We start from the raw sequence: 26,150 nt of genomic DNA, 5'->3' as shown, positions 1-26,150 counted from the left end.
GAAAAATAAGGAATATAATAATTAGCATTTTAAGTGCTTATGTATAAGGTACTATTCTAAATACTTTGCAGAAGTTTATTTTATCTAATCCTACTAACCACCTTTTGAGGTAAGTACTCTTATCTCCTCATTTCATAAATAAGGAAAGTAAGCTCCACAGAGGTTGAGCAATTTGTCTGGCATTATACAATCTGTGTGTTATGCCACATATGTAGTGCTGAAAACTTTTTTTTTTTTGAGATGGAGCCTCACTCTGTCACCCAGGCTGGGTGCAGTGGTGTGATCTCGGCTCACTGCCATCTCCGCCTCCCGGGTTCAAATGATTCTCTTGCCTCAGCCCCCTGTGTAGCTGGAATTACAGGTGTCCACCACCACACCCAGCTAATTTTTGTATTTTTAGTAGAGACGAGGTTTCACCATGTTGGCCAGGCTGGTCTCGAACTCCTGACCTCAAGTGATCTGCCTGCCTCGGCCTCCGAAAGTGCTGGGATTACAGGTGTGAGCTACTGCGCCTGGCCTGAAAACTTTTAAATTCAGTAAAATCCATATATCTGAAGTTGAAATAACTATATACATGTATGGTGTGGGTATCAGCTAAAGATAAAATGAAATTATTCTTTGCAAGCCTCAAAAAAATTCTACAGATATGAAAATGAGAAAAGCAGCATTTTACTGAAAAACTATAATTCTTCTTTTCTATTTTACAAACATATTTATCGTTTCCATATGGTAATCACTCCTCTCTTTAAAAGAACACTTAATGAATTTCATATAATCTGACTTCATTTAATTAAAATTATCTTCTTCTAGCCACTTCCTTGATAATTAAGGGTAATGATAGCCAAAATTCCTAGAAGACAAATTTAACTTTTATTTTAATATCATCTAGTGACAGAAGTGCTTATGAGTCAAAATTATTTTAAACATCATTTGGCTAATGGTGGATCTTCTACTGAAAGATTAATGGGTAAAGATTACATACCTTGTTTTTAAAATAAACCTCAATTGGCAAAATGAAACCAGCATACCCAGATTCTTCTACTTTGTAAGGTGGATCTTTGCACACTGCAACATTAAGAAAGAAAATAGGTAAGATGAGAATAGACAAAAAGACATTCTTCTTTTTAAAAAAAAAAAAAAAATCCCATTCTACCATCTAGATCACACCCAATTTTCATAGCCCCTTGCCAAAACAAACCCCCAGTTGAGTCTCTGATCTATCCTTTATTTCTTCTCCAGAAACTGTAACAATAATTTCTCTTATGTAAAGCAGATATGTAATTCATTTATTCAAATCTTGGTGGAGAATAGCTCATCACAGTCAACCATGATTATTAATGAGTGAACTTCACTTGTTATTACCCTACCCTAAAGCTTTAGGGAAACTGATGATTGCTCCCTATAACCCAAAGTTTGAAAAGAACTGTAAGCTTCCTAACAAGAGTATTATCTATGTCTAGTCTTTGATGCAAATCACTCTCCACCTTAACTCCTGACTTGTCTGAGATGTCCTGACTTCTTTTTTATTTTTATTTATTTATTTATTTATTTTGTGAGACAGAGTTTCGCTCTTGTTGCCCAGGCTGGAGCGCAATGGTGCAACCTCGGCTCACCGCAACCTGCCCCTCCCCGGTTCAAACGATTCTCCTGTCTCAGCCTCCCAAGTAGCTGGGATTACAGGCATGCGCCACCACACAAGCTAATTCTGTATTTTTAGTAGAGACGCGGTTTCTCCATATTGGTCAGGCTGGTCTCGAACTCCCAACCTCAGGTGATCTGTCTGCCTCGGCCTCCCAAACTGTTAGGATTACAGGCATGAGCCACCGTGCCTGGCCTAGAGATGTTCTGACTTCTATGCCATCTGCTTTCCTTAGAAAATCCCAAAACCAGCGTTTCTCTATGACACATAACCTCCCTCCTTCACCCACCCAAAAGGAATGTTTACTGAAATACCAACATACATGTAAACACTTAAGATCTAATCACATCATAAGAATACAAAAGAAACAATAAGGCTTTTATTTCTCATGGAGTTAAAAGGAAGCAAGACTATTAGGCAAGCTCTTGGGGAATGAGAGACCCTAAGAAGCTAAATAGGATTTCATTCCACTAAACTTTCAATTAAATGAAAATCAATCACAAGCCAACTGAAACCATTCTAGTTAAGACTACATTTTGGTGGTATCATGAAGTAAACACGTACATGCCAAATACCAAGGCCACACACACTGATGCCCTGAGTCCTCTTCAGCAGCCCCAGCTTACCTGTCCCTTTGTCACCTACCAAAACCCCTCTGCTTCATTCCAATGCATTTCCCCCAAATGCGCCCAGCATTTCCCACCAGTGCCTAGTCCTCTTTCTGTCCCTTCTACCACACCTTGAAGCTACTCAGTATCCTCTGCAAATTCAAATTCTAATTTCTTCACAAGATCTTTCTAGACCACAAAGTATTACTATCTCTTTTCCTTTTATCCTCCCGAAAAGTTAACAGCCTGAATCAGTGCCTTGACACTGAACAGAGTTCCTTATGACCATATTTTGAAAGCTCTTTCTGCTAATTTCCTTTCACTTCTCAAGGACAGAAAGCACATTCACCTCAAGAAGACAGAGTGTCAAGGGCTCAGGTGACAGCAGCCCAGCATACTTGGGTGCCAATCCATGATCCTCCCCAGACTATGTGAGCTACCTCTGCAAAATTATTTCACCTCAAATCTCTGGGTTCCTCTTCTAGACAATGTGAAGACTAAACAGGGTGACTGTTACGGACTGAATGTTTGTATTCCTCTAAATCTCATAAATTGAAATCCTATCAGGAGGTAGGAATTTTGAAGGTGATTAGGTCATGAAGGTGGAAACCTCATGAATAGGATTAGCACCCAAGAGAGCTCTCTTGCCCCTTCCTCTATGTGAGGAGATGGTGAGAAGACAGCAGTCTGCAACTCTGAGGAGGGCCCCCACCAGAATCCTACCATTGTGGCACTCTGATCTGGGACTTTCAGTCTCCAGAACTGTGAGAAGTCCACTTGTGTTGTTTATAAGCCATCCAGTGGATGGTACTTTGTTAAAGCATCCTGAATGGATAAGCACAATGATGTGTGTATAAGATGCAGCACAGGACCTGGTGCACATAAGTTCTCAGTAAGTGACTCAAGCCGGGCAGGAAATCTAACCCTAAAACACCCAATTGCTATGTAGCCTTTTGGATGAAAATAAACAGGATGCAGCAAGCAGAGAGCCCCAGATTTGGGTCAGAAGACTCAGGTCCACAGCCCTGGATTGAATATTCTCTAGACAGCCTACGTTTTTTTTCCCTTTAAAGAAGAGGAAACACCATCTAAACAACTGAAGGCATGGCTGTCGACACGTCAGGAGACTGTATGTAAGGAAACAGAAGCGCGAGGCATTTTTATTACAGACATGATGTTGATAATGTACCTGGAAATTGGTTAGACATTCCACAAGCAAAAATATGGTTACAAAAAGGTAAACTGAAGCCCACCTTAGGAAAATTGTCCCAAACTGATATCAGAAGAAGTAAATCAAGAACGAGGCATCTCACATGACCTTGTAAGTTTCTCTAATAGAAAAATGAAAAAGTGAAAGGATCCAGAATGGCTTCAGTCTTGCATTCAGTGACCACCTGTCAACCCATCATGAATATTCAAATACTGTGAACATTGGGGGTTGGGGGAGAAAGGAGAGAGTCTCACTAAATGCACTGAGCAGCCCCCACCCCACTTTAGCAAGAAGGCTAGTGTTACACTCATGACATTTCCAGGCTGCAAAGCCCCTTTTCAGAACAGCAATTTCAGTGTCCAGGTTGCCTGGGATTAATCATGCCAATGTCATTGGAAGGAAGTTTATTTTGTGGGCTGCTGCACATGCCAGAGAAGTTATAGCTGTTCCTCTATATACCCTTTTGTATAATTCATTTTCTCTATTCTGAATGCAAATTGCTCCTATTATCGGAAACAGCCGTTAGTGCGCACATCTTATCGCTGAATGTCTTTGGATTTTTTTCCCCACCCTTTAAAGAAAATGGCCTGCTATGCACTAATATTCCATAGAAGTGTGATTTTATAAGAAACTGTTTACCAATTCATATAATTATTTTTAAATGTAATAATTTCATCAACAATAATGAACAATGTCTGTAAAGCACTGAGTTCTTAATTAGAAGCAAACAATAGGAACTTTTTACACACAATAAACAGGCTAGAAAATCAGTAGCCATGTAAATAAAAACTTACAGTTCTAATCTGAAGAAAGTCAAATTAGGGGAAGTTATTAATTTGGGTGTTTTATGATCAGAATGATGAGTTTCTTAGTTCAAAACAAGAAACAGAAGTTAAAACTTAGAAACATTTTAGCCACTAGGGATAGTACATCAGATATAAAGCAATTCTTTTTAAAACTAGTAGAACCATGTTTGGGAGGGATCACCTTCTGTCACTTGCACACTTCTTCGTTGAGAGTCTCTTCTCTCACTGCATTAAGTTTATGATAGCTAAGCATTCTAAACCCTTAAATTAACTCTTCCTCTTGATTGTTCAAGAATCAGATCATCCTTAAGCTCTATGTCATAAAAGGCCAAGTTTCAGAAGCTACTGAAGGAATATTCACCTTTAAAAAGCCATTAAAATCTTTAGGTGACAATAATATGGGATAATTAACATTTATTTTTAAATTCTCATGTTCTATTATATGCATATGCGTTCTCACATATTAATTCAGGCAAAATTATTAAACACTTTTTTCATCTGTAAAAATCCAGCCCAGATGTTAGCTCTTTCAGAACATCTCCCTTGGCTCTCTTCCATGATCTTGTTGCAATGAACAGGTCAGTAGGTAAGTCATTTCCCTCTCAGACTCCTCCACTAGACAGACCCCCTCGAAGTCAGCAACCAAAATCATTATTCATCTCTGTAATGCCTGACACTACTGTTGAGCCAAATAATATGTACTTAACAAATGTCTGTTAAATTTAACTTTTAAAAGACTCATGCTACCCTTCGCTGATTTACCACTGCCAAAGCAGTTGTTTTTCCAATAGAAGTGGTGAGTTGACAGTAACCAATCAAACTCTTCTCCAGAACCCCTACAATCAACATAAACTTTTAAAACTTTTAAAAAATTGGTACAGGTGATAGAAAAGTGTTGCCACAGAGGAAATTTTTCTTGAGTACTGTGGAACTGGTCCTAGTTCTGAGAGTACCACATTTTAAGCAACTGAATTAATCAACTGGACCAGAAGATCGCTAAGGCCATTTTGAAACTAATATTCAAGAGCCATAAATAATGGCTCCCCTTCTCCTCTCTGTCCACACATTACTACCCATGTGCTCCAAGACTCTAATTGGGAGAGGTTTTCAAAACTCTCTTTGTCCAATTAATCCCATGTACCATGTAACGTCTATTAGGATACTATAACGAAAATTCATGCCTGAGAGAAACAGACCAAAGTTTTTGTTTGTTTAAAAAGAAGTTTAATTGGGTTTAATTGCATTTTTCCCTGAAATGGCTTTTCAAAATAACAGACACAATATAGATTCAAATATATAATATGTAGTATGATGCTAACCATACATTAACCAATAACTTATTTAATTTTTAGTTGGAAAACATGTACACAAGGAAGAAAAACACATGGAAAGGGGGAAAAGAAAATGATATGGCAAATTTTCCATAAGTCAAAGTTAGAAATAAGTTAGCAGTAAGTCAAATCCTTACTTATTAAAAGTCCTTACTGAAAATTTTAATATTCTCATTTAGAAGTAAAAGATTTGACAAAGAGCTATGCTTGGTACAGAGAAATAAATGCTCTGTAACTGAAAAAATATGTTTGTGCTTATATAATAAATTACTTATATATATTCAATAAATAAATGTAATTAATAGGAGCCATTTTTTTAGTACCAAAAGAAAAAACTCTGCCAACTCCATAAGACCCTCATTTAAACTTTAGAAATATTATTAGGCAACAGTTTTTCCCCAAAACCTCAGGAAAACAGCTGGTAGATTCCTCTCCAGAGCATCCCTTTAGTCTATTTGTTTTGATGCTATGATTTATGGCCATCTGAATACTTTTGTTAAGAACATGGCCCAGTTGCCCATTGATAATTATTGGCTTTATTTACTGTGCAGAGAGCCCTTCAGGAAGGAAACACATCAAACTATATATAGACTGGTTATTACTATTGCTTTGTGTCAAATGTCCCTTCCAGCTTTAGCATTTTGGACTCCCTCACTTCCTGCTTCAGTTCTACCACATCAGAGCCCCCAGGAATGGGGCAAACAGGGTCCTGTTCAGCCCATCTCTCTGCACCCAAACTGTTCTGCACTAGCATCTGGAAGTCTAGAGCCAGCGTCTGAAAGTCTGAGCATCAGAGGGTATCTTACCGTACCTACCACTAAACATGGCTTAAGGCTTTTCAGTCAAGACATTTTGAAAACAAAAATCAACAGTTGGGTTTCGTTTTTATTTTTATAAGCACACACATGCACACACAAAAAGGTTCATCATGGCTTTTATTCAGCCCACTTCAAAACAGATTATTCCTGAAGAAAAAATTTTAAAAAGTTTTCCCTCTTTTGTGTTTATTTCCTCCATTTCCTTGAACAAGAATTAAAGATAACATCAACAAATATATTGAGCTGTATGTTGAGCTGGTATCACCTTGTGGATCTTTTAAAAAATTCAAATGCAATTCTAAAAACCTAACTGCTTCTTATACAATAAAGAACTGTAGCCACCCACTCTAACTGTCTAATTAACTTTCATAAAGTTTTAAAAACACAAACTAGATACAGTTAGCTAGCGGAGAAGATGCAAACCACCTGTCCACCTCCTCTGGACTCACCACTCAAGGCCTGACTCGATAGCACTATTTCTGGAGAGCCTTCTGCCAATATTCAAAACAAAAATGGTCATTTCTCTCTTCTACCTTTTTCTCATTGCATCATATTAGCTAATCCTAATATATCTGCTACCATCAAGTCCCATCCTCATCCCTACTTAATTCTGAGCGTTCCAAAAGCTAATGCTGTTTCTCACACCTCCTCTCATTCCTTATCCCAGATGATCATTTATGAAATTGAGTTAAATTTGTCAAACATAACTTTAGCATGAGTTTTAAAGGAAGGGATGGAGCAAGTATACAGGAGAAAGTATACAAAGCCTGGACAGCAATCAGAAAGTGTGAGCAAGGGCATCAGGAGAGTAAAATTCAATATAATGAGACAGTCAGTATAAGCAGAAACATTGAAAACAACAAAACAACACACGATACAAATAAAGTTTATATTTGCATAGAAAACATCATGCTATACACACTCAGAAATTCATGTCAAAAGTCCAGGAAAGGAAAAATGGATTGTACTCATAAAGGAGGGATTATTAAATCTGAAATGTTACAGAGAACCCCTAGATTTGGAATAAGAATTCGAGACTCCAAATTGGCTATATTGCAAAAATCTTAATGATGATACATAAAAATTACTTCATTTGTTAGTAACTTGGAATCTTTACTTATATATTCAGAATATCCCTAGCTTCTCTTTCAAGGAGGTGAGGGGGAGAAGAAATTTTCTTTAATATATGCACAATATTTTTAGCTTTCTAAGGAGTTTAGTCATTAGAGTTAGCAAAGTCCATGTAGCTGAGGTTAAGCCAATACATTTCATCTTGAGGGAATATAATAGCTATGTTAAAACAGGACTGCCTTCACAATCATTTCTTCAAGGAATGTATAACAAATAAGCCAGCAAAATTCAGAAGTTGCCCAAAGCTAGATAATATTATTAATTGTTAGGAAATACTAAATATAATTCCTCAGGCTTACATCTTTCACTAAAATTGATAGTGCTTCTCCTAGCAACTTGCCCCAAGTTCCTTCAATATAACTCAGTATACAGGATTGTTTCAAATGATTAGCCTAGTGGAAACAGATGTCCAGGCTAATATGATGCAAAATAGAAAAACTGTATCTTCAGAGAAGGTTCAACCTAGAACAGACCTAACCTTTTACGGAAAATTATAGAAATGGAAAAATCTTGAGACTTGTATTCCAAGAATTATTATCATTTTCTTAAAGTTAAACCTTGGGCAAAATACTCATATCTCAGAAAGTCCATCTGGAAAAGCAACACTAGCTACACAGAAAATGATCTTCTAGGAAAGTAACTAAGAACTATTCCTAATATTTGTTGGGAACATCTTCATTTCAGTGTGTACTACTACATCATAGAAGTTGTTCATCTGAAACACAGTCCTTCTCGGTGGCTTTTTAAAAATAAAATACATAAAAAGCCATTGAAGAGTATCACTTCCTAAAACAATCGCCTTTTGATTTCTGTAGATAGCAGAAAAAACAAACATTGGGACAGCCCTCTGGCATCTAAATTTTACCCAGGCTTCCATGTACTACACGTGGCCCAGCCATTGCTAAAACTGGTATAGTTTTTTATTTAGAAAAAAAAAAAGAATTTTAATGTGTTAATTTATAAAATTATACTTTTCATTAATATTAACTCATTTCTTCTCAATAATAGCCAAATTAATTAAATTCAATAAGCACGACAAAATCTTAAGTTTACAAAGATAAGACAAGAGTCCTGTTCTCAGTCTAACCAGAGACCAGTTCCTGCTAAGTAAGTTCTATTCTAGGGACTGTGGATAGAGCAATAAACATAATTGACAAGCCCCCTGCACTTAATAAACTTATATCCACTGTTGGGAGATAAAGGGAGGAAGTGGAGAGAAAGACAACATGCATATATAAAATACTGAGAAAGTACTGAGTGACAAGTGCTACATAAAAATAACAGTATAGAATAATACAAGTGCTATGATAATAAAACAGACTAAAAGAATAGGAGCTCTTTTTTATTTTAGAATCACAGTCCCTCTTTAAGGAAGTGGCATTTAGTTGAGACCTGAAAGAAAAAAAGCGGGGAGGGCATGTGTTGGCCTGGCAGGAAAAAATGACATTTATATTGGTTACAGAGGAAGATGTGCAAACAATCTAAAGCCTGTCCTTACATTCACCTCCAGCACTACTTAGCCCCTTACCTGATTTCTTCCTCTATAGCTGAGGTGACAGCCATTTCTTCCTAAACATTTCCTACTTGGGCTTCTCTTCCATGAATTCACCATGTAATAACCCACACAGGTTTGGCTCTTATAATTTCACGATAATCTCGTTTCTCATACCTTAAATTCTCCTAATGCTATAAACCCCCAAGAGCTTATAATGACTCTACATTATAAAGATTTTATAAGTAGATATAATTCTTGGGAATTTATATAACCTAATTTTTCTTTTTCAATCTGTCCCTTGAAATTTCAGAGTTCCTAAACACAATAAAGAATCTGGACTAAGGAATACCAAAGCATAAAAAAGCAGCGGATTTTAAGTGCAATTTGAGAAAAGGAAAGATAACAGGTGAAAAGCTATCTACACAAGGGAGGGAAATAGTGTTGCAGGGAAAAAAATTACATGGTTCAGGAGAGAAAGGGGAAAAGTACAAAAAGAGATAATGTTCAAATTATTAATACACAACAGTTATAATTTTCTCAAACATATTCACCTTAAAAGGATAATTTTCAACTGAAATAGATGGGTTTTTTCTTTTAATAAATGCACTATTTGAAAGTTACTTTTAAATACGCTATACCCATATTCTCTTACGTAACATGAAATTTCATTTTTTATTCTGATCTCTTTTCTCCAAATGCAGAGGACAACAAAATTGTGTTACACACAACAGTTATCAATTGCAGCAGGGTGATAGAAATGACAATGTGTTATAAAATAATCAAATATAATAAATCAAAAATAAAACCCATTTCTGAGTTTTGAAAAATAGCCTAGGAGACCATCAGAACCTAACTTGACAGAAACACCAAAACGTGATGGCTCAATTTCTCTTAATTAATTTTTGCTTTATTTCCTTTTCCAGGAGAAGATCCAAAATTGTTCTAACTTCAGAGAAAGGATTAAGAACAAGATTTCTTTTCAGCATCTTGTGAGCTCTACTTTTTTGCCCCCTGCATGGCATTCGGCATAGTGGTAGCCTATCCTAAATATCCTAAATGATTTAAACTCCATTAGACATTAAAAACAAAGACTGAATGAGGGTAATGTTAATATGATGACGACAGTTTATACAGAGTGCATATAGGAGTATAGTTTCTGTTTAGGCTGACAATCTTTCAATCTTCTTCAAGAAACCAGAGAAAATCCAGTTTCTCCACTTTTCTCAACCAAGGATTTCCAAACTGTGTTCCAGGAAACCCTACATCCTTGCAAGGTGTTTAGGTGATTCTACAAAAGGGTATTTGCTCCAAACAATGAAACACTGAACAGTGGAAGGACCCATCCTAGTTTAAGATATAGGCTGAGTATTTCTTATCCAAAATGCTTGGGATCAGAGGTTAATTTTGGATTTTAGATTTTTTAGGATTTTGGAATATTTGCCTATACTTAAGGTTCAGATTTCAAATCCAAAAATCCCAATCCAAAATGCTCCAGTGATTATTTCCTTTGAGTGTCATGTTGTCATTCAAGTTTCAGATTTTGGAGCCATTTTGGATTTTGGATTTTCGGGTTAGGGAGACTCAACCTGCACAGTGTTAGCGTCCCCTTAACATTATGTGAAAAAAAGTCAGCCATGGCTAAAACAAAATCTGAAACCACTGTTCGAAAGCATGTACATTATGAAGTTTTAGCTATATCATTTAAGTAAACCTACTTTTACAGAGTATGGGGTTTTTTTTTTGCTTGCTCCTATCAAACATAGTATCAGTTTACTGTTTTCTCCCCACCCTAACTATAGAAGTGAGAAACACAGATCTCTCAGGTTTGTAACTCTGGCATGTCTTTGGGCTAAATAGATAATAGGATAAAGAACAGCTTTTATTCAATTCTGCAGGTCAACTTTTACAAAATGCCTTCTGATTATCAAATGTGGTACTAATTGCATAGTATCTCTCATGGTCTCTGAATTGCAGGAATTACTAAGTAGGGGGACAAATATGACAGCACAAATATAAATGAAAGAGAAATCAAAACAAACATAAAAACTACCAGTAGTCAATATTATAGGAGGGTGCTCACACACTGAAATGCTTAGGGAACAAACCAGAGAGAAGCAGAGACAGAGTCAGTTATTGGGGCTTAATGTTAGTTTGTTTTAAAGGAAGCAGGTATGACGGTCAAAAGGAAGAAGAAAATAAAATTTTAATGAGCAGTAAGATTCCAGAAAGCTTAGTAGAAGTAGATTATAATACAAGCTAGAGTATATATGAAACATTCTATAGGATGGCAACTGAATTAGGTATTTCTTAACAGTTCTTTTCAATCTAAAGACACTGAGAAAATAAGAGGAAGGTTAAAAAAAGAGAGAGAGAGAGAGAGAACCGGATATTGTAAGAAGTTTTTTTTCAGTTGAGACAAGGTCTCACTATGTTGTCTAGGTTGGACTCAAACTCCTGGCCTCAAGTGATCCTCTCACCTCAGCCTCCCAACTAGCTGGGACTACAGGCCACACCACCATGCCCCGCTTAAGATTTTAAAAGTCCAGGCCAGGCACAGTGGCTCATGCCTGTAATCCCAGCACTTTGGGAGGCTGAGGTGGGTGGATCACAAGGTCAAGAAACCAAGACCATCCTGGACAACATGGTGAAATCCCGTCTCTACTAAAAATACAAAAATTAACTGGGTATGGTGGCACACGCCTGTAGTCCCAGCCACTCAAGGAGGCTGAGGCAGGAGAATCGCTTGAACTCGGGAGGCAGAGGCTGCAGTGAGCCGAGATCATGCCATTGCACTCCAGCCTGGCAACAGAGTGGCACTCCATCTCAAAAAAAAAAAAAAAAAAAAATTAAAAGTCGATGAGCAGATTTAATCTTATTTAGGAGTAATAAAAACTCGCTATTTTGAGAATAGAAGCAAAGATAACCAAACAAAGCATATTGCCTATTGCCCCATATAAACAAAGAGAACAGAGAACACAGAAAATGAAGACTAAATACAAAGAAAGAAGAGGAAAAACAAGGCTGAAGGTTAAGATGCTGTAAGAAATTATGACTGTACCTCAAATACAAAAGTAGGAATTCTCATGTATGCTGCTAAAGCTTACAGTAATAATTGGTAGGTGTTTTCCTCACTTAAATCAAGGGCTCATTGAAAACTTTAATTTAGCAACAGGCAGCATTTTGTGGAAGGGGCAGGTATGTATAATGTGAAGGCAGAAGAGTTTAGTGGTCGAGAGCCAGAGCCTTTGAGAAAGGTCTTTAGGTTCAGATCCCATCCTGGACATATTATGTTCGGTTCCCTCATTTACAAAGTGAAGCTAATGCTATTGCCTACTTCATATATCTCCTATAAACTTTAAGAGATTATCCATGCTGGAAACCATGAGATAGTCCCTTAAGTTTTAAAACACTTTCTGAAAACTAGAAATCACCCAGTTATCTAATAGTAGTCAAATGCAAACCATAAATATTGGAGAATTTTTTGGACTTCTCACCCCAAACAGAGTGAAATACATATATTTGCCATCAGTATAATTAAATATTCCTAAATTTGTTTTTATTTTTGCTGTCATAGCTCCTTGACAGGGATATGTGAAAAAAGAAAATGTTCCTCACTTGGCGTTTTTTTTAGCTCAATCCACCACTAAAGGTACTATTAGCAGAGAGGCCACACTAATCAGCCCACCTAGAAACTCGTGAAGCCCAAGTGAGCACATATTGTGAAAAAGCTTTAAGTAAGGCTTCTGAGGTTATGTACTAAAGCGGGAACATTGAAATATTGCAATAAAACAAATGAGTAGAAAATGGAAATGTAATCTGAGTTTCAGTCCTGTGGTGCAGTAAAAGAAAAATTCACAGGGAATCAGGGGACCTGGTTCTGGCTCCATTTCTATCACAAACTAGCTATTTGTCTTTTAACCACTTACTCTAGCCCTCCTCTGTCACATAAGAAGCCAGCTTCCATTTCAGAGGCTGTTTCTACATCTAAAATTCTAACATTCTAAGGACTAGTCATATACGTTACTTCTACTCTAACTTGGAAGAAAATATATATTTTCATTATCTTCGTTTAAGCATAAAGCATTTATCAGCTAAACACCACATCTGCTGTTAACACAATCAGGAAATTGAGACAAAACAAGCAAACAAACAACAAAAATGAAGAGATTTAAAATCACACTTGAATTATTTTAAATATATTTGGTAAAAGCATTTTTCTTAAATAGAGAACAACTATATTTTTATTAGATCATTAAATAAAGGAATACTAAATATAACAGGAAATACTAAATATAAAGGAATACTAAATAATTGTCCCCATGCAATAAAAATAAATCAGATTTTCATTTTCTTGTTTCCATTCTTACTTGGGAGTCACCTTAAATGTGCCGAGTAAAACCCTGTCTTACATGTATAAATCAAACCAGCAATTTGATTCCTCAGGAACTTGGTATAATTTAGTTAGAGCAGCATATGAACTCCAGTATTAAGAAAAGAAACAATAGAACATACCTGGCAGCACTTATGAGAAACATCATGCCTTTAAAATGGTAAAATAGAAAATTAAATCAACTGTTTGCACATTAGGCATAGCACATTATATAAAAAGCTCTTGAATGTTATGATTTTTCTATATATTGCACTTGTAACACCCTTGTTCTTAATCACATTGAAGCATATTACATTGCTTTTTAAATAGAATGTACCCTGCCACAATGCAGTCAATCTTAATAGTATTCCAGAACAGCGTGCCCATATGAAAGATAGGTTGATGAATAGGTTTATGTCCTATTCAAGGAGATGAAACAGCTCAATAGAAAGATTAAGTAAGGCTCCTGCCAGTAGTTGAATCTTAAAGTCAAAGAGAAGAACACAACTCAAACCAAATGTTACAGATAAAGGTCAAAGAAGAGAATAATTAAGATCCTAACTTGAAGAACTAGCTAGTGTTTGCTAATTTGGTGTAATGGGGGGCGGGGTGGGGGGAAACAAAAACTCTCTTCTTAAAAAGTGACCATAATAACTTTCACTGAGTCTGTTTTAAAAGATAAATTATAAAATTGAATGAAGGTGAGCTAAGTCCCAAATAATCTTTACAGGGAACCACTCCTATTTTAAATTGACTGGACCTTAGGTACAACACAGATTAAAATCCTGCTGTCATGTTGTACTTTAAAAATAAATTCTAGAACTATAAAATGTCAAATATTAACAGAAGTATGAATTTTGGTAAAAGCCTTCCAGTTATTTTTGTGTAGAATTCTATTATAGCCTAATTTATTTATATAAAAAGAAAAGAAATTTTATGAGGGGAAAAAACATCAATTTGTTTCCTGAGTACTATTTTTTGTTGACTTGAATGTCCAGTCACCAGTTTCAATCTATTCTAACAGGGTATTTAACTAAAAGATGAACATATATTTCTCACTGTGTACACATACTACCTTCAAAAATGGAAATACAAACTTGGTTCTAGGAAAATGTGGAAAGTATAGAATAGAATAAAGAATAGAAAAAAATGTTAACATGTTAGTAGGAAATATTTACGAGGCATTATAATCCCATTTTAAGAAGCCTGGTTTATTTAAATTTCTCATCGGACAACAGGTCCATTTGTGTTTTATTAAAAAAAATTGCTCTCCCTGTGTTGTCATTTCCTATGTTGAAAACCCACTATCTAATTTAATTTTCCCTCCCAAATAGCAACATTTTTGGACAATGATGCTGATATCAGCTAATGAACTAAGTAAATCATGTGAATTAGTATACCTATGTCAATGCCATGCCCATGGAGTAAATACAATCAACCAGAAAGACTACCAAGAAACTGAATAAGCTTTTCCTACTTTATCAATTCCTTTTCCTTGTTTTTCTGTTTTCATCAAGAAATGCTGGTAGATAAATTTCAAATCCATCTGACTCTAGTTTCTTCCTGGGATGTCAAGTACTATTGTTTAGCTTCTACCCTAAACCAAAGGTAGAAAGGAGGGTAGGGAGGGAGTAATAAACTAAACAATAGTACTTGACACCACAGGAAGAAAATTTTAATATTTTTAAATGATGCTTTATTTATAAATACATGCATTTGCTCTCACACATACTACCCTCTAAATAAACACATATGAAACATTGCAAATAAGTCATTTTCTTTTCTACTTGCAACAAAAAGCAGTAAGACATTTAAAGACAGCCAATTTCAAATAATTTCTTCCTTGGAGATAACAATAAACGTATGATTTATTTAACACCTTTCACCAGGTCCCTGAAAGATCACTGATGTCACATAAATCTATAATACAAGGAAATAAGTAGCTCAAGAGCTCTGCCAGCCACCCTTTTTTAAAGATGGAATATGACAACTTAAGCAATTTACTCAGAGGTCAGTGAGCTAATTCCTGGCATTCAATCAATCGATGTTTATTAAAGGCTTCTGTGTAGCACTTTGTGCTGGATGCTTATATGAAAAGTATTTTTTTCTTTTGCTTATTTGGATCTTCTCATTTTTCTATAAGAACAAAAATTATTACTTGTAATAATAAGAAAATCTTTAAAATAGTAATGTGATGTTGAGTGAAATTAAGAGGAATTCGGAGAAATGCAAGGTCTCTGGAATTTGAAATATTCAGAAAGTCAAGGAGGACTGAGGTCTAGGTCTTCCACCTATGCGTACTTTCATTCTACATCTTTTCCTATGAAAAACACACAACAAACAAGTTTATAAAGATACCAGATTTAGAGCCAGCTAAACTGTGTTATCTGCTGCTCTGACATTTCCTAGCTGTAGTAATTAACTTTAGGTAGGTTATTTAACTTCTCTCTATCTCAGATTCTCCTATCCATAAAACAATGAAAGCATGGCTGTGCAAATTCAATGTAACACATTATTTTATGAGAAACTTGATTTGTAAATGCTAAACTCCTGCCAAACATTAGTCTTAAAACATATTTTCCCAACAGTTATGCTTACTTCCACTAAATGGGGACAAAGAGAGGGTGTCACTGAGCCAAAACTTCTGACTAACCAAGAGATAGGTGTTAGAAATACTGAGACATAGTTCTGCCCCTAAGGATGTCACCTACCCCCTTCTTTTTTTTTTTTTTATTTTTTTTATTTAGTAGGATGTGGATATTACACCTTTATCACCAACACAGCAACATAGCTCTTTCTTAGCTAAGAAACAGCAAGGAAAATGAAGACACTAAAAGAATATATTATTAGAATACTATAATACTGCTAAACTATTAAGATGAAATAAATGACGTAAGTTTGGAAGTTTGTCCTTTTACAAATATGGTTTACTTGAACTTCACGTTTTAGTTTAATGCTTTTATTATCTCTCCATGGCTTTAATTCTAGCTTCACTAAGATAACATGTTATAACTATCAAAATATATTTCTAGGGATTTGTTTTTATGTTAAAACCCAGATATTATTCAATTCTATTAGGACTTTCATTTGCCTTAAATGTACTGAGATAACAGGAACTATATTAATAAACCAGTATGCAGATTTTTCAAGTTACCATGGATTTCCTGGGATAGGTTTATATTCTGAGACGGTGCCACCACCTATTTTCAACAAATGTATTGCCGGCCATTCATTTATTCCTTTCCCAAACATCGTATATTTATTACACATCAGGACTAAGAATGCAAGCATGAATGAAATAAGGACTTATCCTCAAAAGGATCATAGTTAGGCATTTTCTATCCAAGCGTTTTAGATCCCAGATAAGAATTTCAAGTACTGCCCACTCCTACCACTGGGGGTTGGGCACTAAATAAGTGAAGGTGCCAAGTCTTTAGTAGCAGTAGTTGAACATCCTAGATTGAACAAACTTCAGACGGGCTTAAACCAACTACAAAGAAAATATATATATAAGCCCCTGCATGTTTTTGAAGAAACAGTTCTTGTTAACAACCAAAGAAAAAGCTTTTCATAAGCTATAAGTGCTAATACGAATACCAAGCAAACCAAATTTAGAAATATCTTAATTTCTAAACCATATCATTTCCTTAATCATATTAGTTCAGCAACGTAATTGCAATTCAATCCTCTCCTAGTCATTCAAAAGTTGGCCACCCTCCCAAAGAAACTTCAACTGCTATTCTTTCCATCCATTTCTCTCTTTTTACTAGCACTATGCTAAAACAAACAAACAAAAAGGTTCTTAGCTAAGACTCCATTACTTTAATAACACCTAGAACAGTAGTCTCAGGATCAGTAACAACAGCATCACCTGAAAGACTTTTTAGAAATAGCAATTTTTGGTCTCTACTCTAGATCTCTTAAATCAGAAACCCCGGGGTAGTCCGTAGCAATCTGTTCTCCTAAACCTTCCAGGATATTCTGCCACTTGCTCGAGTTTGAGATCCACCACACTAGAGATCGTCTCATATACTCACTATACTCAAAGCAAAGATGTTTTCTCTTTGCAAATCACTTTTTTCTTATTGCCTCAGTTACACTGCTATTTTTTCTTCCACCAAATGGTTAAAGTTACTTCTCTCATCTGAAAAATTATATCATTTTCTAAAACACTTTTTTAAAGGAGCATGATGTACAATCATCCCCTAAAATTTCCTTTTCTGTATAACATTATTTTAATAATACAAAAATTGTTAATAATGTTGAGTTTCACCAATTGTAATTTTACAAAGAACAACAAAATAAAATGTTCAAGAGTAAAATTATGATCCTTAATATGATAATAACACTAGAGGTATGTCTGTTTACTGTTCAAGCAATCACTGCCAGGAAGACATAGACATAGTCACAGAAGGAATTTTCTTAACATCAGAGGCTAAACAACAGTTGCTTTCATTGGTTGGTAAGGAATAGGACTGGGTCCAATATTCAAGCTTAATCCACCAGATAATACTCAAACTTTTCCCACAAGAACTGTCAAGAACATAGTAATCCCATAATGTCACTGCTATGAAAACCATCTAAAAAAAAGCAAAAGACAACAAAAAAACTAACTATGCTAACAAACTCAAAAAACAAAGTAGCTGCAGGCTGCTTCACGACAATGGACTCAAAGCCTGGCTCATATACAACAATGAAGTACAATACATAAATAATTATTATGCAACTTGTGAATTACTACTGTACTTTCTCGTCACTGCACAAATAGAATTTACTGTACCACACTCTTGCTTAATGTCTGTTCCTAGAAGGCCAGAGATGATGCCCAATAGAAGTGTCAAATGCCTACAGACACAGCATAAAGTTGATTCCTTTAAATGATGATAATATAACCAGCCTCTCGATACTCAGGACACTGACCTGGCTGCAGCTGCTTTTGATTTGCAAGTGTCGGCTGGGAGTGTCTTTTTCTGTTTCTTGGCTCCTAAACTTACAATTTATCATTTCTGAAGCCCTCGACACCATTTCTATAACACTCTAATTATTGGACTGATTTGAAACAAAAGATTCTTCAGTAATTTCGGCTTAAAACCACATAGAAATTTTTATAACACCCTGCTTAAAGAAATGCGTAAAGAAAATTGGAGAAGTGACAATAAACATTTGAAGTGACAATAAAGAGTTTACATCTGTTATGATCTAAACAGAACACCTTGGAAATTAGCTTATGTAGATATTAATGTTCAAATGCAACTATGTATACTGACATTTTCAATGACTAGCTGACCCACAATTAATATTCATTATGTGAAGCCAATTACTCTCAAGGTATTGCTGTTAATATAAATGGACCTACTCTATCTTGTCATTCTGTTCCTATACATGAATCTCCTCATCCATATACTGCAAGGCTCAGTCTACCACCAAAGACTCTGCCATCATTCGGCAGAGACCCTGAAAAACACCCTTCTATTCTACCCTGATTTGCTTTTTCCCACATATAGCCCCCTCTCTGATCTAGCTATTTGCTCAAGAAAATAGTGCCCTATAAGCAGTTTGACCAAAGAGGGGAAAAAAAAAAAAAAAAAAAAAAAAAGCAGACCAAAGAGCATCCTCTGACTATAATGTAATGAGGGCAATTTTCTCCCACAGCTATTAAGCTGATTTTGAAGGCAGCATCCATAGAAAGCACTTGAAAGAAACACACTATTTTGCAAAAATATGTTTTAATATATCTATTCCAAATCCCATCAGGACTGGAATATTTTTAAATAGCTGACAGGTAAAAGGGAGTAGTGTTCTAAATAGTGGAGGACTTTATTACATAAGTCCACATCCAGGAGTGAACTAGAGTAACCTAATGCTATGAATTCACCAAAGAGCTGTCAGCCTAGTATGCCAACCCATCAAGCCAAAGCTTTAAGGCTACTTGACACTGTAAAGTAATGGCATGAGAAATGGGGGGGAAACTGAATGAATGAATGAAAAATCCATTGGCTTAAGAGTTGATTCATGCATTTTAAAGGTCAGTATGATTTATACAACTTTAAAGGCTCAAGGTGGAGTTATTTGTGATGGGATGGCAGCTCTAGTAAGAAACTCAAATACAGCAGAAATGTCAGCCACTTGACTGTTAACAACTGTGCTTTCTGCAGTAAATTTCTATAAGGTGAAAGAGGGTAGCCAAATAGGTATCTCTCAATAATTCACCTGTAAAGACTTATCCCATCCCCTAACTCTTAACAACTTTTCACAAAGATAACCCATCAAATCTCCCCTCTTGGTAGCCATCCTGCATTTTATTAACTTAATGGTATAATCTCAAATTCTGATCTGCTGCATTAAAAATAAGGCACAAATCAGCTTCAGTTAAGAAGTATTTAAAATTTTGTTAACATATACAGTTTCATACAACTTTCTACTGTTAGGCAGCTGTATTAAAATAAGTCATGCAAATATGAAGGACAATTCAACAGGATCAGAAATATACCATGTATAGCTGATTAAATATGGTATTTGGTGCATTCATTTAAAACAAAACCAAACCTGGTTCAGGTCCCTGGGTCTGGAATGGAAGCCCCCCATTCTCACATTGGTTTTATGGGAAAAATCACATTTGACTTCCATTACATTGATTTACATTATCTAGTTATACCAGGATTTGGCATACTTTAAATACAAGAGCTTTTTACACACCAAAGGTGAGTCCTCCTCCAAAATACACATAATATTTCATTTCAATAGGTTGAAGATAGAATATCAGTAAAGCTATCAATCAATGTGTTATTTCAGTTAGCAACAAAATTGTCCTACTAAAACAAACTATGTGTTTCACTAATACGTGTTTTTCTAAATAGCAAATATGATAATGCTACCTAAAAGTTTTCCCAGTTATTGCAAACTTATTTGATTCAAAAACAGGAAAATTATTGTCTCAACATTAATGCTGCCGTTTTCTGTGTGTATTTTTTTTTTTAAGAGACAGGGTCACATTCTGTCACCCAGACTGGAGTGCAATCATGCAATCATAGTTCACAGTGACCTCAAACTCTATTTGGTGAAGATATTTCTAGATAAAATGCCATGTGATAAATATGGTTAATAAAACAGGAGGGGAAATAGTACTTGAGCAATGCATACACTCTTCAGATTTTGTGCCATCTTCCCTACAAGACTCAAGGCAGGTCAGCAGGTTTAGTCTTTAAGCAAGTTAAGAGTGACCCAAATCAGAGAAATACTTTTATACAGAGACCCTAGACAGCAACTTCACTTTAATCAAGAGTTAAATATATTGTCTAACAAAGGTATCTCATAGATTTCAGTGTGCCTTATCCATATGTTCCCTCTTCATTACAGTGTGTAAATTTAAGTTATATCAGTCACTTGTAAAATATTATCAAAAAAATTTATATCCTTAAATAAGTAATGTCTTACTTAATTCAAAAATAAATGGTAATACATATAATTATAAATCAAAAACCAAACAAAAGCTTATAAAATTATACTAGAGGCTCTATAAATCATATGGTACCCGGTTGAAATTCCTTGGAAATGCCAATGAAAACCAACCTTCTAAGGATTTAAAATGAAAAACATTTTACATTCGAAGACAGTATTTTATCTTGAAGCCCATCCTAAATAAGTGATGTATTCATTCTAAAGACTGACATTTTCATTGATTTCTCAATATTAAACAGAAATTGTTAAGAATGATTATAATCAAGAAAATTATCAACTAGCTAAAATGTCCTGATTTAAATTTATATCAATAACCGTAACATATGTTAAGGAATCTATCCTTTAAAACAAACAAAACAGTCTTTTCCATCTGTGAATAAAGGCCAGGCTTTAAAACCTATGGTCCTTTGTTTTTTCCATCATGCTATAAACATGCTATAAATAGTTTGACAGACAGTTTCACCTTTAATTGAACTGACTCTGACTAGAACAGGGATATGGACTTTTGTCTCCTCCCTTCCCTGGGGCCCAGTGGGATGAATGCCGGAGGGATTCCACACAAGCTTTAGATGTCTTGGACTTAGACCCTATTTGTTTTGGAACCATGGGTTCCTTTCTTATTAAATTCTTCTATTTGCCAGGAGAAAACTGGAACAAAAATGAAAAAGTGTTGACTTTAAGGTTTGCTCTATTTGTCATGATTGGAAATTTCAAGGCTCTTTTTTCTTTCTTTGTAAGGCAACACACTCTACAAGTTACTTATGCCCTTTGTTTTTTAAAGTAGTATTTTAGAGAGAGCAGTGAAACAACTGGAGTCTCTGTTTTATAATGGCATTTGACTAGAAACTCTGATGCAGCCTCTCTCACATCCCCAATTAAAAATCTTTGAAAGTAGACCCCAATAAGTTAAAACAAACTCTGCCACCTAAAACTGAAGCTGACCATCAACCTATCACCTTTATGTGAGCTTACTCTCCTAATGACCAGAAGGATGACAAAACTGGATAGGAAAAAACATAAATAAATAAATAAACAAACAAACAAACAAACAAAGCCCTCCTCTCCTATATGCTCTGGGGCCCAGGAAGAGTCACACAACTTCTCCCTGGGACTTAGTTTCTTCTATAAAATTAAGGCTAGAGCTAGTGACGTTTCTGACTCTACAGTTCTCCTATATTCCAGGGAGATACAGAGAGGGTGCACAGTAGTATCAATCTAATCCCAATGGTATGAGTTATTTTTGGAAGCTCACTTTTACCCTAAAATGAGATGACCAATCACTGCTATAAAAGCATCAAAGAAAGTCCTAAAGAGAAAGAAATATTTTCTATGACTGTATGCTTCACAGATTAACCAATACCACCTTTAACAATTTAGGATTTCATTTTTAATTAGGTTGCAGAAGAAGCGCTGTTCCAGCCTTTGCAACTTCATCCTCTATTTACAGCTGCCAAAGTAAAAAGTATAGTAATTATCAGAGGTAGATCAAGAGAAACAAAGCCACCTTGAAATAACAAGTCCCCTAAACCCTGCCCTAGGGCTTAGTGTCGCTGTGTTTCAGGCGTGACAAGAACTTGGGTAGATCCTTTGCAACTGCTTCGTGATCACAGATTCTTAGTGGACTGGCAGTGGTTGCACTGAGAAGCAGCATCTTATTCCTCTACCTCTGTAGTCTCTTCTCAGATATATGAACAGAAGTTAACACGGCATTCTTTGCATACACTAACGGCTTTATAAACATTTCTGGCTTTCACTGAAGAGGTACAATGAGGAGAAGAGATATAACTTCTGTGAAAAGAGTTGTTCTGTCTTGTTTAGCACTGTCCCTCAGTGACTAAAACAATACCTGGCACAGAAGAGATGCTCACTAACCACAGACGGACTGACTAACATGCCTCTTGAAAGTAAGCCAGAAACGTAACATAGAATATGGCTGATGAACTGCAGAGTGAGACACTGTACCCCATCAAGGAACAAGTCAATCAACTGATCCTAGTCTTATAAAGCCCTAAAAGCCTAGGGTCAATGATGACCTCAGACATCTCTTGCTCTGCACACGATCACTACAGTTAAGATGGAAGATATAGCTATGGCAAGGTGAAAAGAGCACAGGACTGTGAATAAGATGACCTGGTTTATATTCTAAATTCACTCCTTAATAGCTATGACTCGGGGCAAGTCATTTTAACCTCAGAGCTTTCCTCATGTTTAACGAGGGAGTACTACTTCACAGTCTAGTTGGATTTAGCAATGAGGTCATGTGTAAGAAATCACCTGGAGGGAAGGAGAGAAGGAGAGGAAGGGGAGAAAGGGAGGGAACTTCAGCAGAGGTGAAGTTCCATCTCTAGAAACTCCAACATGGAATTTTCCATAGAGGGCTTGGTGTACAATAGCAGCTGTGGGAACGCTCTTAAGAGACTTTACAAAGAATGAGATTGACAGGAACTGATGACAGTTTGGATTTGAAGGCTCTCAATTAAAGAGATCTTGGTCTGCCCTCATCTGGCAGGACCTGAATTCCTTCTCTTATGTGATTCCTAACATGATGAATCTCTTTAATTAGAGAGGAGTGGGTAATTTGGAAAGAACGATTTAAAATGGTTTCCTTTACAAGTTTAAATGTTTCTAATATGACATAATCCTGCTGGCTGGTGTGTTTTTGTTTTTGTTGTTGAGGGTGTTCCTGGCTCTTTTTTTTTTTTTTTAATTTATTTATTATTATTATACTTTAAGTTGTAGGGTACATGTGCATAACGTGCAGGTTTGTTACATATGTATACTTGTGCCATGTTGCTGTGCTGCACCCATCAACTCGTCATTTACATCAGGTATAACTCCCAATGCAATCCCTCCCCCCTCCCCCCTCCCCATGATAGGCCCCGGTGTGTGATGTTCCCCTTCCTGAGTCCGAGTGATCTCGTTGTTCAGTTCCCACCTATGAGTGAGAACATGTGGTTTTTTTATGCTTTCAGGTTTCTTAGGAAAGTTGTTAACTGTGTACTTGTACCCCAAGGCAATTATTGTGAAGGGGTATCTTTTAAGCACTAGAACTATTTCTCTAATTAATTTGCTTTTTATATTGTTACTGCTGTTGGCCTCCCTTCAGATCTAGAGCAAATCTTTTTTTTTTTCTTATAGCTTTTTTTTTTTTTTAAACAAGAGGCAAAATGGGTGATTTCCTTTCCTCACTCTAAACAAAACCTGAAAAACTAGTTTATCAAATTAAGGTCCAGTTCTAAGCTGAGACCTTCTCCATTTGACTCAAAGCAAGCTATTCAGAGAGGAGAAAGGAGTAAGGCCTAGAGAAGTTGGGTACTATGGTTTCTAGTTCCAGCCTACCACTAATTTCCTGGCCTGAGATTTCAGGTGAGTCAAAAATTTCCCATGACTCAGTTTCCTTAATCAGACATGAGTGATAGTATCTGTCCTAGCTTTCCTTCCTGGGATGCTGTGAATAATACTTGTTTTTAAGTAAAAATATTCTATGAATAATAAAAATCAACATTTGAAACATCACACCGATAACATTCATTTGTATATATAACCAAATTTGGATAAAGACCATGAAATATTTTGCAGGGAAATAATGCACCACAATGGCTTAATTTCCATAACTCATAACAATGCCATGGTATATGTGATACAACAGCTGAGTTATGTGAAAGTATGAGTAGAAATTACCTAATGTCCATGCTCTGAACCATTGCAACAGAGAGCTCCCATGATGCCGAGTTATGCTTCTGGTTTTATTACAATATAAAATGTGAGCATATCACAGCCTATAACAAGGTACAGTCCTTTCTACAAATACAAGAGGTATTCTATCTGCTCTCTTTCTTTGCCAAACCCCATATCCTTTTTCCCATTGACTTGATTTCTGGGAAGCAGGTTTAAGGCAAAGAAGTAAGCAAAATAAAAGTAAAACATGAGAACTGAAAATCAAAAGTTTGCAGAAAGAACGGATGCTGTCTTCTTGAGAGCCAAACGGTAAGCTACAAACCTGTTGGGGCTTCCTAAGCCTATTTCGTTCCTTCATTTTAGGGGGCCTAAAAATAAATGCATGAAATAGCTCTTCCATGGGCCCCAAGGCTTCCACTGCTTTATTCCTGGCTCCTTGCCTTTCATAGGAAGGCTTCGAGTTCTGGAAGTTTCTCTTCATGCAAACAGATCCACTTGAATAATTCCTGAGCTTGGATGAGCAAAGACAAATTTCCATATGCAAACTCAACAATGAAGAACTGACAGTTTCAGATGCAGCCAGCCTGCTGTTGACCTATTTCAAAACTGCATCTGCAAAGAGGGTCAGGATTCCTTTTCCTCCACGTATTGGAGAGATAGCCTAGCTCTTCTGAGCTAGGCACTTCAGAGCAATTTCGCTCTTCAAGACAAAAGTATGTTTCTGTTCAGCCTAATGGAATCAGGAAGACAATCAATTAGTAGTCATAGAGCACTGATGCACTGATTCACTGAACAAGCCTTTGTATACTTTTGGAAGTGAGAAAGGGCCAACCACTAGGAACCCATTTATTTTAATATCTCAGAGGGCCTCATATAACGATAGGTACATAGTAGATGCTCATTTCTTTACAGACTACCTATAAAATGTTAGGCAATATAAATACAAAGATAGTTAGGTCAGAGGGACCCTATTCAAAGGAGAATAAAAGGCAAACCTATAAATAAATAGTTATGAGAACTATAATTTTAAAAGTACTGGCAAAGGACAGAGGTAGTACACACACACACACAAAGAGTCAGGATCAGTTTCATAGGAGGTATTTAGGAGGTATTCCTAAAACTAGCCTTAAAAACTAAGCATTACTGGTAAAAATGTTAATTTATGATTCAGGAACCTCAAGTAAAAGAGAGAACTAAGAATGGGCAAACTATTGCCAGTCCTACTAAAGCCAAGTTTTCCCTGATGAATTGCCTCAGAGTAGTGTTTGGGAACTGGAGTATTAATATACTTTTTCCTAATGATGGACTCATATATTACATGCAGACAGCTAAGAGTTATTTAATCTCCCATTAAGATTTTGGCCAAATCCTAATTTAATTCCCCAATTGCTGTTACAGGGGCAAACATTTTCCTATTTTCCTCAGGAACCTGAAGGACCTCAGACCAAAAACAATTTAAGAGATGCCTAAAGGGATGGCCTCAAGTTCTACAATTATCTGACATGCAGTTGGCGCTCCATATCTGCAGGTCCCACACCTCCACATAAGGACAGCCAACTGTACTTGACTTGAGCATCTATGGATTTTGCAATGAGGGGATGGGGGTT

General features: G+C 36.1%; 1 protein-coding gene across 2 annotated transcripts in view; it reads right to left on the bottom strand.

Annotated features, from left to right (window-relative positions):
* The window catches only part of MLLT3 (MLLT3 super elongation complex subunit), a 285,685-nt gene that overhangs the window by 110,037 nt on the left and 149,498 nt on the right, over window positions 1-26,150 (bottom strand). For both annotated transcript variants that reach the window (XM_001108646.5, XM_015117619.3), the window contains exon 3: window positions 983-1,065. In XM_001108646.5, coding sequence (XP_001108646.5) covers window positions 983-1,065 — 83 coding nt within the window. The remainder of the gene's footprint in view (window positions 1-982; window positions 1,066-26,150) is intronic.

This window comes from Macaca mulatta, chromosome 15 (assembly GCF_049350105.2).
Source record: "Macaca mulatta isolate MMU2019108-1 chromosome 15, T2T-MMU8v2.0, whole genome shotgun sequence".
Classification (NCBI taxonomy): domain Eukaryota; kingdom Metazoa; phylum Chordata; class Mammalia; order Primates; family Cercopithecidae; genus Macaca; species Macaca mulatta.
Note: the sequence above shows the minus strand (reverse complement) of the source record. Positions and strands in the feature narration are given on the sequence as shown.